This window comes from Brassica oleracea, chromosome C6 (genome assembly GCF_000695525.1).
Source record: "Brassica oleracea var. oleracea cultivar TO1000 chromosome C6, BOL, whole genome shotgun sequence".
Classification (NCBI taxonomy): domain Eukaryota; kingdom Viridiplantae; phylum Streptophyta; class Magnoliopsida; order Brassicales; family Brassicaceae; genus Brassica; species Brassica oleracea.
Window position 1 is genome coordinate 19381635 of NC_027753.1, and position 17998 is coordinate 19399632.

A 17998-nucleotide genomic window follows, 5' to 3' on the forward strand; every position below is an offset into this window, starting at 1 on the left:
TGGTGCATGAATGTCTCTAGCCCGCTCAGAAATGCGTTCGTCACCCTCCCGTCGGAATCTTTGTGCAAATACATCCAACTCCGTAACTCGTAAATACTACCGCCACCGGCCATTTTTTTCTTAGATTTTTTTTTGAATTTTTATTTTTTCTGATTTTTTTTCCGTTTGTGTGTTGTGAGGAAGACATATATATAGAGAAATTTTCGAGTTGTGTAGTTGAAATATAACAACGATTTTACAAGGAATGTTTTACATGGATTTTACATGGTTTTAACATAATATTTACATCGACTTTAGGACGAAATTAGGTAAGTTAAAGTACATTGAATACACGTTTTCACCTAAATATAACGGTAACATGTTTCGTTGTAATGTCGATGTAACGATTACGACGTATTTCTCATTCCACGTAGTTTCGTCGTAAACTTACATGGACTTTACGACGAAAATATTTCCTCGTAAATTTACATGGAGTTTACGACAAAATTTGGCCTCCTCGTAACTGCGTTGTAAACACTATGTAAATTTAAGAGGAAATATTTTCGTCGTAAATCTTCGTTGTTATGGAGACGTTTTCTTGTAGTGATGATAGAGCCTCCATCGTTTACAAATATATCAATCTCCTACCCTGTTCATTTTAATATAAATTGGTGACTGCAGCTGATCCATTGATACATTTTTCTGTTTTGAATCTTCCCTTACTTAATTTTTCCTCCTTAATACCTTTTTCAAGTGATTCAACTGTTTCCAAAGCTTATGGTAAAGGGCATCACAAAGCTTCCATTGGAACAATCTCAGGAATTGGTTCCTTCTTATCAAGGGTTCTGATGAAGAAAAAATTCTGATGAGTGCCTCTTATTCAACATCCACAATAAATAAAACGCAGTGGACAAAGTTCTCATAAACAATCGTAGGAACTGGTGCATTCTTCAGGCTCTCTTCCGAAACAGATTGACTCTTGACCCGTTGCAAATCAAGTAAGGAATCTTCCCTTAATTCCAAAAAGTATAATTCACGGTTAGCCAATTCCACCTTTATACCAATTGAAACCATCTTCAGGCTCAACGATACCTAATTTGTCCTCTTAGGTGGATTTAGTAATTCAAAACCGCGTTAAATCTCATTTAAATCTCATGTCTATGGAGTATTATTCATCACAGACTATGTGGACTTACACCTCTCACATAATTCTACATTCACGCACATATAGAAGAATTAGATACTTCACATCAATGAAACAAAACATGCTCCATACACTCTGAAGCAAATGGTTTTGTGGCTCATCTGGCAATAACAAAATCAAAAATATCAACCATCATAGAACGTTTATGACATAAAAGATTCATAGAACAGAAATAAAAGAAGACACTCAATAAATTGTTTCCTATACCTTGGAAACGTCACTCATTTGCATGCAAAACCTTTGCAACCAACTCTTGATAGGGAGATTGACCGGAGATCCTGAGAGAAGAATCAAAAGGGTGAATTAAAGACCATGTAAGAACAAAATTTAGGAAAATAAGTTTTGATATATATAAACACCAGTCTATGTACATAAAACCGAACATGTGTACTTGTGTCCGTAAGGTCAAGGTTTTGCAGAAGAAATGCACCCGGAACCTTGGGAGCGGAGAAGGAGGCGCCTTTTTTCTCAATTGCATTCTCGTCCTGCTGCAAGAGAAACAGAAACATATATCAGTTTCTTGAATAATAAGATCATCATCTTATACTTGGCTAATACAAAAAAAGTTGGAAACAAATTCTATAAAATTGGTTCGGTCGGTGTAAGACTCTGCATGTAAAATCATAGAAAAACCTATTGTTAGGTAACAATCCAAGACTCATACAACAAAATTTTCCAAAGAAGTGAGAGAAGTATACCTTTAAATATACATTAATAACTCGTCAAAGCTTGATGAAAGATCATAGAGGACATACGTTGTTCTGTTGACTGATTGTCGTTGCCGTAACCTAATCATCAGAGAACGATAAAATTAAACAAAAATAGAACACACACAAACAAAAATAGCACAAGAAATTATCTCAGCAAGTTAAATGCGAATATAGAGTGAAAAACAAAGATGATATCTCATTTGCTCGACGGGACTCCCTGAGGGAAATAGAAGACTCAGTCAACTTGTCTAGGGAAATACCTATAAATTTTCAAATGGCACACTGCACCATCATCATCATCATCCTCACAACCTCATAATCATCATTTACACTGCATTATCATCATCATTAGGTAAACACATATTTTCTGAAAAATCCTTAATCGATATTCTATTGACCTAATGTGATGATCTCAACGATAACTTATGAACTCAAAGATTATAACTCACACTTTATTAGCTTAAGAAAATTTCTCAAAACTTAAACTCTCACAATAATCTCTAAACTCATAAGTTCATGGCACACCTCACCATCTTCTTATATAGAGACTTGTTTCCTAAACTCATTAGGAAACATTATTATTCTAAACATAATATAACTAGGATAAGAATGACTTGGATCCTAAGCTATCTTCAAGTTTATCTCCAACAATCACCCCCTTAAAATTGAAATCGTAACTTCTCAAATCTTTCACTCCAATCAGTTCTCTCATCTCCTTAAACTTGATGCGTCCCAAGGCTTTTGTCAAAATGTCAGCCTTTTGAAGTGTCCCTGCGATATGCTCTACCTCCATCTGATCATTGTCTATGCATTCCCTTACAAAGTGATATCGTTTATGGATATGCTTACTTCGTCCATAAAAAACGGGGTTCTTGGTTAACGCTATTGCTGATATATTGTCGATCCGAACCACAACCTTTTCACACGGCTTCTCTACTATCTCAGCTAACAACTCTTTCAACCAAATTGCTTGTTTCGCTGCTTCAGTGGCCGCCATGAATTCAGCTTTACAGGATGAGAGTGCAACAGTTTCTTGCTTTTGGGAACACCAAGTGATGAGACAATCATTCAAATAGAACATATGGCTTGTTGTACTTCTTCCATCATCGACATCCACATTGTGACTACTATCACTGTATCCTATCAGCGTTGCATTCTCTGATCTCTTGAAGTCAAGCCCGTAAGAGTAAGTTCCTTTCACGTACCAGAGGACTTGTTTTAGCGCCGCAAAGTGTGACTCCTTAGGTGAATGCATATACCTGCTCAGCACACCAACAGAATAGGATAGGTCAGGTCTAGTGTGCAGAAAGTAACGCAAGCATCCTATAATCCTTCGGTAGTTCTTTTCTTCAACGCTTGAGTCTTCTCCTGATTTCGAAAGAACCAGACCGGCATCCATGGGAAATTGCGTTGCGTTACACTCGATCATGTTTGTCTCTTCTAATATCTTTTTCGCATAACCCTCTTATCTTAGAGAGATTCCTCCATCATATTGTAGTACCTCAATACCAAGATAATAAGTCAAAAGACCAAGGTCACTCATCTCAAATTTTGCTGACATATTCTTCTTGAAATCATTGATTAACTCGACCTGAGATCCTGTTATAAGAAAACCGTCGACATAGACTGCCACAAGCAAGAGGTTCCCGTCCTTCCTCAACCGGTAAAGTGATGGCTCTTTAGTACACTTTTCGAATCTTAACTCTCCAAGAGCTTTGTTTAACTTCCCATTCCACACCCTTGGAGCTTGCTTCAAACCGTATAGAGCCTTCTTCAACTTATATACCTTACTCTCACTTCCTTTAACTTCATATCCTTCTGGTTGGCTTACATAAACGTTCTCCTTCAAATCCCCATGCAAGAAAGCGGTTTTGACATCAAGGTGATGCACTTGCCATACATTAGAAGCGGCCAAAGATATGATTAGACGTACGGTTTCAATACGAGCTACAGGAGCGAAGAATTTTTCATAATCTATACCGTGACGTTGAATGTAGCCTTTTGCTACTAGTCTTGACTTATGTTTGTTGATGGTTCCATCTGAGTTCCTTTTGATTTTGAAAATCCACTTCAAACCAATTGCCTTTTCTCCTGGTGGTAAGTCTACTAAATCCCATGTATTATTCTTAACTATACTCGATATCTCATCATCACATGCCTCTCTCCATACTTTCTCTTCTACGGCTTCAAGAAACTCGCTTGGTTCTTCATTCAGCAACAAAAGTAGTCTCTCACCTTCTATCTCTGCTAGTAACACATAATCTTCTAGATAATCAGGTCTTTTACTTACACGAGTTGATCTTCTCACTTCGGGTAGAGTATGCTCTGTATTAAAAGGCACCATAGGTTCGTGTTGTTCCCTTTCATCATCGTCTGTCATTATATCATCATCATGAGTACTCTCTGCATCTTCATCTTCTTCTATGCCATTGTTTCCATATTCGCTAAACTGTATTTTGAAAGTACCCGAATCACTCATACCATCCTTCGCTGAAATGTTCCAGTTCCAGGTTTTGCTCTCATCAAACACGACGTTTCTGCTTACAACTATAGTTCGGTTCAGAGGATCAAATAACCTATAGGCTTTAGAGCCTGGTTCTGTTCCCAAGTGAACTAGAACTCTTGTTCTGTCATCTAGCTTTCGTAGATGTGGTGTGTCTGTTTTGGCATAACCTATGCAGCCAAACACTCTAAGATGCTCAATGTTAGGCTTTCGTCCTCTTAGAGCTTCATAAGGTGTTTGCATTTTCAAAACTCTCGTTGCAACTCTATTAATAAGATAAGTCGCATGCCTTACTCCTTCACCCCATAAATAATTTGGAACTTTTGTATGCTTGAGAATACTCCTTGTCATCTCTAATAGGGTTCTGTTTCGTCGCTCCACTACCCCGTTTTGCTGAGGTGAGTACGGAGCAGTCAGATGTCTATTAATGCCTGCGGTTTCACAGAATGATCTGAACTCATTTGATGTGAATTCACCTCCTCTGTCTGTTCTCAGAGTTCTGATCGTCTCTTTTGTTTCTCTTTCAACCATAGTCTTGAATGTTTTGAACTTCTCAAATGCCTCGCTTTTCTCTTTCAAAAGTATTGACCACATGTATCTAGAATAATCATCAATAAGTACAAATATGTACCGATTTTGGCCGACTGTTGGAGGTGAGATAGGTCCTCATAGGTCACCATGAATAAGCTCCAATGCTTTTTCTGCTCGGAATGAAGTTGAATTTGGGAAGGGTCGTCTGGCTTGTTTCCCTAACAGACATGATGAACATGTTCCATTTGCGATAGTTAGCTTTGGTAGTCCCAACACCAGTTGATCTTTAACCATTGATTTCATTGAGTTCTCTCCAATATGCCCTAAACGAGCATGCCATCTGATAGATTCGGTTTGAGCGGTCGAGAGAAAACACTTTGTCTCAACTATATCCATTAATACTTTATAGAGTCGATTCATTGATCTTTTGGCTTGTACAATGAGCTTTCCTTCTTTGTCATGGAGTGTAAGATACTCTTCTTTCATTCTGACTTCACACCCGGACTCGGTAGCTTGTCCTAGACTTATGATGTTGCTTTTGAGATCTGGTATGTAGTAGACATCGGCTAGTACCTTTTCTGCTCCATTCAGGCTTATGAATAGTATTGATCCTTTGCCTTTAATGTCTATTTTTGAGTCATCGCCAAATCTAACCTTTCCTGTTATCGTCTCATCAATAGTCTTGAAGTAACTTCGCTTTCCCGTCATATGGTTGCTCGCGCCATTATCTAAGTACCATATCCTATCGTTGTTGGATCCTGTCTCAAAATCCTTTGGTTTTACGTTCTTCTCATTGAGATAAACGATTTCATTCATCAAGAGCCCATCTGCTTCCTGTGTGTCGTCGATCTTGTTGTTTTCATACGTCTCTTGCAGCTTAAGTAATCTATCGGGACACTCTGAAGCAAAGTGGCCATTCTTGTCGCAACGAAAACACGTTATCTTCGACATGTAAAACTCACGATAGTATCTTCCACATCCTCGTCCTCTTCCATATGACCTTCCTCCGCGTCCTCTGTTTCGGTAATCTCCATTATAATCACGATTTGACTGAGAGCTTTGATTCTCCGAGTGAGCATACATTAGCTTGTTTTGCTCATCATTACCTTCTCCCTCATCTTCAGTGATCCGTTCCTTGTACGCCTTTAAACGACCGATTATAACCTCAAAGCTAGTGACGTTTAGATCAAGAACTTGCTATAGAGATGCCACTATATGTATATACTTCTTCCTTGGCAAACTTGACAAGAACTTCTTAACAAGCTTGGGCTCTTCTAAAGTCACTCCCAACGCCGCAGATTTTGACGATATTTCTGATAGCTTGCCGACGAAGTCATCGATTGATTTGGTTTCTTTCATCTTCAAGCGATCGAATTCCACCATTAGAGTTTGCAATCGAGCTTCTCTAACCCTATCTGCACCAAGATGGCGTGCCTTTATAGCGTCCCATACTTTCTTCGCGGTGTATAATTCCCCAACTTGTAGTATAAGTGCTTCTGGAATGGATTGAAAGATAAGAGCTATAGCCAAATTATTCTTGTCGATCTCGTTTGTCTCAGTCTCCACAATCTCCCATACCTTATGAACCTTAAGAAGTATCTTCATCCGGATTGACCATACTGTGTAATTTGTCGTGCTTAACATCGGGCAATTTATGGATGAGGATCCCTCCTTAGGTTTTGTAACCACGGTCGTCGTTATATCACCCATAGCTCAAAGAATTTGATTTCAGAATTTGATTTAGCTCTGATACCAATTATTGACCTAATGTGATGATCTCAACGATAACTTATGAACTCAAAGATTATAACTCACACTTTATTAGCTTAAGAAAATCTCTCAAAACTTAAACTCTCACAATAATCTCTAAACTCATAAGTTCATGGCACACCTCACCATCTTCTTATATAAAGACTTGATTCCTAAACTCATTAGGAAACATTATTACTCTAAACATAATATAATTAGGATAAGGATGACTTGGATCCTAAGCTATCTTCAAGTTTATCTCCAACATATTCCACCTTGATTTAAAAACCAGACAAGAAGAATGATCTAGAAAGTCGTCTTGGAAACGTTTCAGAGACTTTACACAATAGGTGTCCCTCTGCTTTATTGTGCGTCACAACTGTCAGTCAAGAATGACCGGACTTCAACTCATAAAGTAAGAGCTGGGAATTGGCCATTACCATAGCTTGTGTTTGAAACGTAAAGAAAGGAAAGGAAAGGGAGTGGAGCAAGCGATGAAATTCATAATAATCTGCATCCATCCATATATAGGTTCAGTAAATCGGAATAACAGAAGAGGTGAGAGGAGGAGAATCAATAATCATCAAATCATGGAGTGGGTGGCATGAATGAATGACATAATTGAAAGAGTTATTATTTTGGTGTTAAAGCTGAGAGGGAGCGTTTGAGAAATCATCTGTATTGCCCCTCGATCTATTTTTTAAAGCTAGGATCTCCTCTTTCGAGTGGGCGAGGAGAGCCAGAGAAGGCGTGTCGAGAGCTCACGTCGTCGGGTTCCAAACGCAAACTGAAAGAGATTCAACCGCAACCTACACACACAATACTTTTATTTTTTTTTAAATTTATTTTCTTTTACATGAGGTTAATTTTGTAATTGCAAGTGTTTTAATGAATAAAAAAGATATGAAGATTTGTGAAGAATATAAGTGATTCATGTTTTTTTGTATAAGGGCAATAGAAATGATGTCTCGGAGCGTTTCCTTGGAGGTTTAGCAAATCAATAAGTTTATGGTAGATGATACGACAACACAATCTAAAAGTAAAAGTAAAAGTTGTTAGGCTTAGAAATTAAGGGTTCAGTATTATTTAAATTATGAATCCTATGTGTATTTGAAAAGCCCATACGATGCACACATGTAAAATTCAATAGCTTAGCATAAGAAAAAAGAAATAGTTGATGGAAAGAGTGCCGCATGTCAAGTTTTGGAGTAGTCTTAGCTGAGATGGCATAAAGAAAAGTGACAAAATGCAATTTTATTATAATAGATAGATAATCTTTTATGCTTCCGGTCCAAAATATTTCAAGGCCGGGCCTATTACCAAATCACTCGTAAAGGAATTGAAAATGTTACAAAATAACATACGGAATGGAAGAGAAGCTGAAGCTTAGCATACTAACAATATATACATTTTGATTTTCGTCTTTTATTTGGTTTTTAATCATTATTTCCCTTACATGTTTCCAACTATTTCTAGATATTTAGTTTTATTTATTTATTTCTATGAAAATTTGGATATTTTCATTACTCAGTTATTCATATATCTGTTTGTTTTACTTTGGTAAAATGATTATTTTCTTTATATATATTATCATATGAGTTTCTTTTCTTTCGGAATCAACATAAAAGATATTTAAGAACAATTTTTTCACTTGTGTTCTTCATGGATCATTTAAAGGTTACACTTGCATGGTTATAAATATAAAATTACATAATCAATTATGGAATCAAAAATAAAAGTAAATTATGGAATCAACACTGTTACTATATTTGTTCAGATAAAATTTCATTTACTAATACACCTCCGTTCTATAAAGATATAAATTTTGAGCTTTTCACATATTTTAATAACAAACTAGATGATAATCCGCGCGCATGCGTGGAGTTAGTTTTTTATATTAATGTTTGTTTATTAAATGGTTTTAACATTTTGCAATATTACAATCTTTATAGATTGTAAAATGACGAATACAAATGTTAGTTTTTTAAATGTATCATCATTGTTGAAGAATTAACATATTACAGCTCATTTTAATTATTGTTAAGACTTCATATGCACAAAAAGAAATTAAGTTTTGCGGATGACACAAATCACCAAAACCAGATAGGCAACATCAATTGTAAAATGATGAAAGAGGATTAGGTTTTCTGCTCTCGATTTTTTTACTATTAACTCTCCATAAGTAATTTTATTTTCTACATCTATACAATTGTGCTTCCGTTCTCGTTTTTGCTTCACTGATATGAGTTTTTTTAACTTCTTATGTGAATTCGGTGAATTACATAAGTGTCAATTTAAAAAGATGGACATCTGTAAAAATTAGTTTCACTCCAGATACATATTTAAGAATCAAAATTTTGAAGAAAATCATTGGAAAACTGTATTCACAGGTTAGTGTTCAAATCAAGTTGTTATAGATATATAAGTGCAGACTCGAAATATAAATGCATGTCTAGTATATATTCACTATTTCTTTCTAAAAATTGTATAATTCTAGAACAACAAAACAAATTACTTAATTTATTAATCTACGCTTTTGAGGTTTAATTACTTAAGAGTATACCGATAAAACATATATTTAAAACATATAATATATGTAAACTATGTATAAACTATGAACTGTTTGATTTATTAAATGATAAACCAGAAAAAATATAATAAATAGTTCAAATATCTGATTCTTATAAGTAATAGCTAGATAGGGTATTAGTGAGAAACAAATATTAGACGAATGTTCACATTTCTCATTCTTTGAACAAACTCAAAAGAAGGTGACTGAATCTTGTCATGATATTTCATTAAAAACTTTTTAGAAATAAAAATGAAGACTAAAATATTTACTCTGAATGAAATAATATATATATAGTGCTTCCATTATTAAAAATCACTTCGATTTGAAGAAGTGTATTTCTCGGATGGTCATGATCAAATATCATATTAGAAACCATCTATTTAAAAAATATTAATTTGTATATATAAAAGTATATACATTAGAGTAAACACATAAATCAAAACCAATACCTTTTTGTTTATTTACAATCATCTTTTTGATAAATAAATCAAAATAATCATTTTATTTACTTAATATGGTATATAATTAAACTTTAGTGATATTAACACACACACATATATATATAGTGTATTTTAATATAAATAGTTATTATTGACACTTCCTATTTATATGATTTTATTAACATTTGTATATTTGTTGTAACAAAAATTTAAACTTTTAATCACAAAACTTTTAAAGTAAGATTTATAAATACAGATTTCAAAATTAATATATTAAGATCTCAATATTTTTCCAATGCAAATTTTGAAATTACCATATTTTTATATAGTATATAATTTAATTTAAGTGTTATTAATATATATATATATATATATATATATATATATATATATATATATATATAATAATATTTATATATATATATATATATATATATATATATATATATATATATATATATCTATTAATGTAACTTCATATTCACACGATTTATGATCATTTGTATCTTGCTTGAAAAAAAAAGTTAAACCATTGATCACAAAATTTTCAATGTGGGACTTTTACTATTTTAAGTAATTTATAGTCATTTTAAATAATTCAAAATATAACATATAATAAAAATCTAATTTTTTTATTATGTGCTTAATGTGCTTGTTTAATTTATTTTAATAATATAAAATTAAAAAAAAAAGAGGATACAAAAATTGTTATCAAATATTTATTATTCATAATCATTAACTGTCATATATATGTTAATCATATTAGGTAATTTCGTAAATTTTTTAAGGAAATAATTGAAATATTCTTTTGTACACTACTAATCAATTTGATAGTTAGTTTAATAAAAAATATAATATATATTTATATGAACCAACTTATTTTTCCAAGGATTCTAAGAATCATCCTAGTAATGACACACATATTTAATAATATAAAATTAAAAAAAGATACAAAAATTGTTATCAAATATGTATTATTCATAATCATTAACTGTCATATATATGTTAATCATATTAGGTAATTATGTAGCTTTTATTTAAGAAAAAAATTGAGAATATTCTTCTATACACTACTAATCAATTTGATAGTTAGTTTAATAAAAGATATAATATATATTTATATGAACCAAATTATATTTCAAAGGATTCTAAGAATCATCATCGTGATGACACGTGGCTACGAAAACATGTTGTAATGCTCCATGATTAATTTATTGGGGATTTGCATTGTCAAGAATAACTTTCATTACAATAATGACACAAAGTTCAATCATTTTTTAATAATTATCTTGATTAATATAGATAAAGTTAGTAAACAAGCTTAAAATTGTATTGAAAACACAAAACTTCAATATATGTAAAATGAATAATTTTTGTGGAAGGGATGAAGTAGAGCAACATTATTGCAAACTTCTTAAATTTAGGTTCCTAGCATATTTTATTAATATTGAGGATTAAGAGACAAAGTTAAGAGACATGTGTAAATGTGTAGATTATTGGTAGAAACTTTTCTTGTCTCTTAGGAATTTTTTTTTTTAAATAAGTAATAGCATATAAAGATGTATTTCAAATAAAACATATAACATTTTAATAGAAACATTATTTATTAGACAAAGTTGAAAAGAAAATTACAATTAAAACATTAAAAAAAAACATAAAACATAAAACATAGAACATTATAAATAAAAGCAAATTTCAATTTATAGAAACTTAAACATTATACGTTAATTTTGATTCTCAAATTTATCCCATATATTTTCAATCAAATCGTGTTTTAGTTGTCGATGAACTGGTCTATCCCGAAGTCTTGCTCGACGATCAATTGTATTGAAAAGAGCCGTAGGCATCTGGGCATTTAACAGAAACAGCAACCTTTGTTATACAAACAACTACATATTACTCAATTAAGCATAAAAGAACGGTCGAATTCAAGAATCACAACCACAAGAGTCAGATTGAAGTAATTATGATTCGCAAATTTTTTTTTTTGGGCATTCAACTAAAACCGCAACACTTGTTATACAAACCAACTATATATTACTCAATTACGCATAAACTTATTAAGAATCCATTTTTTTTTGGGCATTCACAATCGGCAATCTAAATCTCGTTTTATTTACTCTAACCAAGCATGCAATCACAATCGCCAATCATTTCATCACAAAAAATAGCAACCAAACCCAGATATGTTCGAGATAGATCGACAATGACGATTTACTCTTAACGGAGGAAAGAGGAAGAACACATACCTGGTTTGGTAATGAATCGGCGGAGAAGCTTGGATGACAGGAAAAAACGGTGTGGAGTGAGCGAGAACAAATCGGTATGCTGTCTTGGTTCAAATCGCCGAGAGATCGCCGTGAAGAGAGAATAGGAAAACGATGAATTTTTTTTCGAGACCGACACGTGAGTTACCCGATCCCTTCCCTCTTTCTATTGCTAGATGACACGTGCCCTTAAGGACGCGGTATGAAAACTTCTTAATTAACAAACTTCATCCGCGTTTTTAAGCTATTTAGATTTATAGTTTTTGTTTCCCCTAGGCTTACTAAGTTAAAAAACAATATTTTGTAGACAAATAATGAGAGCCTTTAAAAGTTTGCTAAGAGATGGAGGGTAAAATGGCAAAATGTGGAAAACTTTCTAAAAAGCCCCAAGCAAAAATTTGTAACCGCCAAGTTCTAATAAGGTTCCACCCCCCCCCAAGATTTTTAAAAATATTTAAAAAAGCCTACCAAACTTTTAATTTTAAAACGCACATTCAATTCAACTCATCTAGGTTTCATTTCATCGCCTTTCTCGTCGTCGTCTTCTCAGGTATTTCTCTCTTCCCTCTAATCCACCAAACCCTTCAGATCTTGTCTTGTTTGTTGTAGTATTCTCTTAGATTCTCCGAATCTTCATCAGTTTTTTCAGCAGATCTTGTTTTGTCTCTTGTTTTTGGTTGGATCCGGAAGTGAGCGAACATGGCAGGCAAGGGAGGTAAAGGACTCGTAGCTGCAAAGACGATGGCTGCTAACAAAGACAAAGACAAGGACAAGAAGAAACCCATGTCTCGCTCTGCTCGTGCCGGTATTCAGGTGATCACCTTCAAACTCTAGCTTCTTGGGCTCGTTGAAAGTTGACTTCTTTGACTCTTATTCTTGTCCAAAAGTAGTTTGGAGTCGAGAAGAGTTATGTTATGCAGTTGCAGGATTTTATAGTCTTTTCTCTTGTGGTTGGAGAGTAAAAATGTTTTGCTTTACCATGCCTTGTGTAGATGTGTTCCTGATGTTTTGTCATACGTCATATGTTAGGAGCCCCCCAAGTTGTCTAGCTAGTTGTGTCTTTAAAGGCCCAGAGACTCCATTGCTCTGAAGTTTGCTTTGTGTTCTCGTGAGGTCGGTTTTGTAAGTTTCGTTTGGGAAGTGCCCTTTTGATGATAATGGCACATAAGGCTGTGATTAGTCTATAGAACAAGTAGGCAAGTGAAGCTCTTTAGCAAGATAAAGGATGTGCTTGACTTTGTTTAATTTTACTTTGTCTGTATATAAATCAGTGTGTAGACCTTTTTATTTATTTACCATGTATGTTCTGTTTTCCTTGTCACTTATTCCTGCTCTGTTTTGATATCTAATGTAGAAAGATCAGTCGTATGATGGGGGAGGCTCACTTTGCATTGTATTTGCATGAAATCTCACTTGGATGCTGTTTCTCTTTCTTTGATTATTTCAGTTTCCAGTGGGTCGTATTCATAGGCAACTCAAGACCAGGGTTTCAGCACATGGGAGAGTTGGTGCCACTGCTGCTGTTTACACGGCTTCAATTCTGGAGTATTTGACTGCAGAAGTTCTTGAGTTAGCTGGGAACGCAAGCAAAGATCTGAAAGTGAAGAGGATAACTCCAAGGCATCTGCAGTTGGCAATCAGAGGTGATGAGGAGCTTGACACGCTCATCAAAGGAACCATTGCTGGAGGAGGTGTGATCCCTCACATCCACAAGTCTCTTATCAACAAAACCACTAACGAGTGATTTTGTTTCTTAAGCACTGAGGTTATAGGATCTACTAATTAGTAGCTTATGGTGTTTGTGTTGGACTGCTTTTCTTTCCTTAGTTCTCTGACTAGTGTGTTGCTCTTTTCTGGACATCATCATGTGTACGTTTAATTTTAACTCTTAGGCTTCTTGTTTAGCGTATGCGATCCATATACAAAAAAACTCAAGTTAAAAGGATTACGTGGTTATCCAAAGCTGCCTAGTCAAGAATAGGCAATACATAATCATTGGCTCATTGCAAAGAATGACAAACAGACCGCAAGAAATCTTTGTAGTAATTAAATAAAAGAGAACATATGAAACCATATAAAGGTATTGTAGCCATGTTATTAGTCCACATTCTCAAGAAAATTGAAATTGATTGCACACATGTAACAAGAAGAAAATATTTGAAATCAAATAATACTGGAAAGCTTATTTAATACCCGCATTTACTGGTTTTCAGTAATACGAAGCTGGTGGTGGAGATTTGTATTCAACTTTTGGGGAAGGTGAGACGTATGGTGGTGGTGGAGAACTGTAGACGTATGGTGGTGGAGGGGATTTGTAGTCTACTTTAGGAGATGGTGAATAGTATGGTGGTGGTGGTGGAGAGCTGTAGACATATGGGGGTGATGGAGATTTGTACTCAACTTTTGGGGAAGGTGAGTAGTATGGTGGTGGTGGAGAACTGTAGACGTATGGAGGTGGAGGAGACTTGTACTCTACTTTAGGAGATGGTGAGTAGTATGGTGGTGGTGGTGGTGAGCTGTAGACATATGGTAGTGGTGGAGAACTGTAAACGTATGGTGGTGGAGGAGACTTGTAGTACACTTTAGGGGAAGGTGAGTAATATGGTGGTGGAGGAGAGCTGTAAACGTACGGTGGTGGAGGAGACTTGTAGTAAACCTTAGGGGAAGGTGAGTAGTACGGTGGTGGTGGAGAGCTGTAGACGTAAGGTGGTGGAGGATATTTGTAGTCTACCTTAGGCGATGGTGAGTAGTATGGTGGTGGTGGAGAACTGTAGACATATGGTGGTGGAGGAGACTTATAATCAACCTTTGGAGAAGGTGAGTAGTATGGTGGTGGTGGTGGAGAACTGTAGACATATGGTGGTGGAGGAGACTTATAATCAACCTTTGGAGAAGGTGAGTAGTATGGTGGTGGTGGTGGAGAACTGTAGACATATGGTGGTGGAGGAGACTTATAATCAACCTTTGGAGAAGGTGAGTAGTATGGTGGTGGTGGTGGAGAACTGTAGACATATGGTGGTGGAGGAGACTTATAATCAACCTTTGGAGAAGGTGAGTAGTATGGTGGTGGTGGTGGAGAACTGTAGACATATGGTGGTGGAGGAGATTTGTAGTTTACTTTAGGAGATGGTGAGTAGTATGGCGGTGGTGGTGAGCTGTAAACATACGGTGGTGGAGGAGACTTGTACTCTACCTTAGGAGATGGTGAGTAGTATGGTGGTGGTGGTGGAGACTTGTAGTACACTTTAGGGGAAGGTGCGTAATACGGTGGTGGTGGAGAACTGTAGACATACGGTGGTGGAGGAGATTTGTAGTATACTTTAGGGGATGGAGAATAGTATGGTGGTGGTGGAGAACTGTAGACATATGGTGGTGGTGGAGATTTGTATACTGTCTTTGGTGATGGACTATAACATGGAGGAGGTGGTGGACAAACACATACATGAGGGTGTTTTGGCGCTTTGTATGGTACTTTAGGGGATGGTGAATAGTATGGTGGTGGTGGAGAGCTGTAGACATATGGTGGTGGTGGAGACTTGTAGTAAACCTTAGGGGAAGGTGAGTAGTACGGTGGTGGTGGGGAACTGTAAACATAAGGTGGTGGAGGAGATTTGTAGTGTACCTTCGGAGAAGGTGAATAGTATGGTGGTGGAGGAGAACTATAGACATATGGAGGTGGAGGAGATTTGTATACAACCTTTGGAGATGGTGAGTAATATGGTGGTGGTGGGGAACTGTAAACATATGGTGGTGGAGGAGACTTGTAGTATACTTTAGGAGATTGAGCATAGTATGGTGGTGGTGGAGAGCTGTAGACATATGGTGGTGGTGGAGACTTGTAGTGTACCTTAGGGGAAGGTGAATAGTATGGTGGTGGTGGGGAACTGTAAACATAAGGTGGTGGTGGAGATTTATAGTGTACCTTTGGAGAAGGTGAATAGTATGGTGGTGGAGGCGAACTATAGACATATGGGGGTGGAGGAGATTTGTATACAACCTTAGGCGATGGTGAGTAATATGGTGGTGGTGGGGAACTGTAAACATATGGTGGTGGAGGAGACTTGTAGTATACTTTTGGAGATGGAGCGTAGTATGGTGGTGGTGGAGAACTGTAGACATATGGTGGAGGAGGAGATTTATAGTCAACCTTCGGTGATGGGGAGTAGTATGGAGGTGGTGGTGGGGAACTGTAGACATATGGTGGTGGTGGAGAACTGTAGACATATGGTGGAGGAGGAGATTTATAGTCAACCTTCGGTGATGGGGAGTAGTATGGAGGTGGTGGTGGGGAACTGTAGACATATGGTGGTGGTGGAGAACTGTAAACATATGGTGGTGGTGGAGACTTGTAGTCTACTTTGGGAGATGGAGAATAATATGGTGGTGGTGGAGAACTGTAGACATATGGTGGTGGTGGAGAACTGTAGACATATGGTGGTGGTGGAGAACTGTAGACATATGGTGGTGGTGGAGAACTGTAAACATATGGTGGTGGTGGAGACTTGTAGTCTACTTTAGGTGATGGAGAGTAATAAGGTGGTGGAGGGGAGTTGTAGACATATGGTGGTGGAGGAGACTTATAGTCTACCTTAGGAGATGGAGAATAGTATGGTGGTGGTGGAGAACTGTAAACATATGGTGGTGGAGGAGACTTGTAAACATATGGTGGAGGAGGAGATTAATATGGTGGTGGTGGTGGAGAACTGTAGACATATGGTGGTGGAGGAGACTTATAGTCTACCTTAGGAGATGGAGAATAGTATGGTGGTGGTGGAGAACTGTAGACATATGGTGGAGGAGGAGATTTGTAGTCTACTTTGGGAGATGGAGAATAATATGGTGGTGGTGGAGAACTGTAGACATATGGTGGAGGAGGAGATTTGTAATCTACCTTCGGTGATGGAGAATAATACGGAGGTGGTGGTGGAGAACTATAGACATATGGTGGTGGAGGAGACTTGTACTCAACCTTGGGAGATGGTGAGTAATATGGTGGTGGTGGTGGAGAACTGTAGACATATGGTGGTGGAGGAGACTTGTAATCTACTTTTGGTGATGGAGAGTAGTAAGGAGGTGGTGGAGGAGAACTATAAACATATGGTGGTGGTGGAGATTTGTACTCGACCTTAGGAGATGGTGAATTGTATGGTGGTGGTGGAGAATTGTAGACATATGGTGGAGGAGGAGATTTGTACTCAACCTTTGGAGATGGTGAATAATATGGTGGTGGTGGCGGAGAACTGTAGACATATGGTGGTGGTGGAGATTTGTAATCAACCTTTGGTGATGGAGAATAGTATGTTGGTGGTGGTGGAGAATTGCTAATGTACGGTAGGGGAGGAGTGTTGTATTCTACCTTTGGAGATGGTGAATATGACGGGAGTGGTGGCAATGTCACTGGTTCATACGCAGCAACCATTGTTGCCATGATGATCACGCCTAGAGCGTAGATGAGATGGGTTGAAGACCCCATCCTTGAAGAAGATCTCATTGTTATTTGCCTTTTCTCTACCAACGCTTTTACGTTGGTTTATTTTTCTTGTTTTGGTTTGTGTTGTAAGAATTGTGGTCATGGGTTTATATAGCAAAGCATTTCTCTACATCCAGCTATACAGTTTCTTATCCCTGTTTTGGACTCCTTCTAACTAATCGTGGAGGCATGTCTACACGATGCTTGTATGAGACGTGCAGGAACGTCTCGAGAGAGTCAACGAGCCATTTTCCATTTTTTTATGACAAGTTCAAGAAGAACTTCTTACATCATGGGCGCATCATTTGGTTCATTGAGCTAATTTGTTTATCTTTCTTTGATTATGATTATTAGATTAATTGCCCCGTTTTATTCAATTATCTGGTCATTTTTCTTTTGGGAGTCGGGACCATTATTCCTCTTTTTTTTGTCAACCCGTGTCATTATTCATTAACTACAATTACAAATTCATCACAAACCAATTGGAAACAAAGAATTATTAGTTTATTATATTTATTGATTTATCGAATATTAGATTATAAAATTTTAATGTTTTCATAAACTCTATACTTG

The 17998-nt window shown here is 36.2% G+C and overlaps 2 protein-coding genes across 5 annotated transcripts; one reads left to right on the forward strand and one right to left on the reverse strand.

The window, feature by feature from the left end:
* The first annotated feature begins 12423 nt into the window (after nucleotides 1–12423).
* LOC106296339 (histone H2A variant 1) lies at nucleotides 12424–13859 on the forward strand. 4 transcript variants are annotated; one of them, XM_013732454.1, is made up of 3 exons: nucleotides 12424–12505; nucleotides 12646–12768; nucleotides 13403–13859. In XM_013732454.1, the coding sequence occupies exons 2-3, from the start codon at nucleotides 12655–12657 to the stop codon at nucleotides 13697–13699; spliced, it is 411 nt and encodes a 136-aa protein (XP_013587908.1). In that variant the 5' UTR covers nucleotides 12424–12505; nucleotides 12646–12654; the 3' UTR covers nucleotides 13700–13859. The 4 variants fall into 4 exon arrangements, with proteins under 4 accessions (XP_013587908.1, XP_013587911.1, XP_013587910.1 ...); XM_013732457.1 differs by having other exon boundaries at nucleotides 12425–12505; nucleotides 12608–12768; XM_013732456.1 differs by having other exon boundaries at nucleotides 12430–12505; nucleotides 12596–12768.
* Nucleotides 13860–13976: 117 nt separating this feature from the next.
* On the reverse strand, nucleotides 13977–17488 carry LOC106296338 (extensin-2). The gene is made up of 3 exons (XM_013732453.1): nucleotides 16809–17488; nucleotides 16417–16580; nucleotides 13977–16338 (listed from the first exon to the last, which is right to left on the reverse strand). Exons 1-3 carry the CDS (start codon nucleotides 17444–17446, stop codon nucleotides 14165–14167), a joined length of 2976 nt encoding a protein of 991 aa, XP_013587907.1. The 5' UTR covers nucleotides 17447–17488; the 3' UTR covers nucleotides 13977–14164.
* Nucleotides 17489–17998: the final 510 nt, after the last annotated feature.

What these genes read in the sequence shown, in the direction of transcription:
- LOC106296339 (XM_013732454.1), top strand. Translation starts at nt 12,655, where the DNA reads ATGGCAGGCAAGGGAGGTAAAGGACTCGTAGCTGCAAAGACGATGGCT. An exon ending in CTGCTCGTGCCGGTATTCAG is followed by an intron (nt 12,769 to 13,402) that starts GTGATCACCTTC and finishes TGATTATTTCAG; the next exon opens with TTTCCAGTGGGTCGTATTCA.
- LOC106296338 (XM_013732453.1), bottom strand. Translation starts at nt 17,446, where the DNA reads ATGAGATCTTCTTCAAGGATGGGGTCTTCAACCCATCTCATCTACGCT. An exon ending in CCTCCACCATATGTCTACAG is followed by an intron (nt 16,581 to 16,808) that starts TTCTCCACCACC and finishes ATATGTTTACAG; the next exon opens with TTCTCCACCACCACCATACT. An exon ending in TTACAGTTCTCCACCACCAC is followed by an intron (nt 16,339 to 16,416) that starts CATATGTCTACA and finishes GTTCTCCACCAC; the next exon opens with CACCATATTATTCTCCATCT.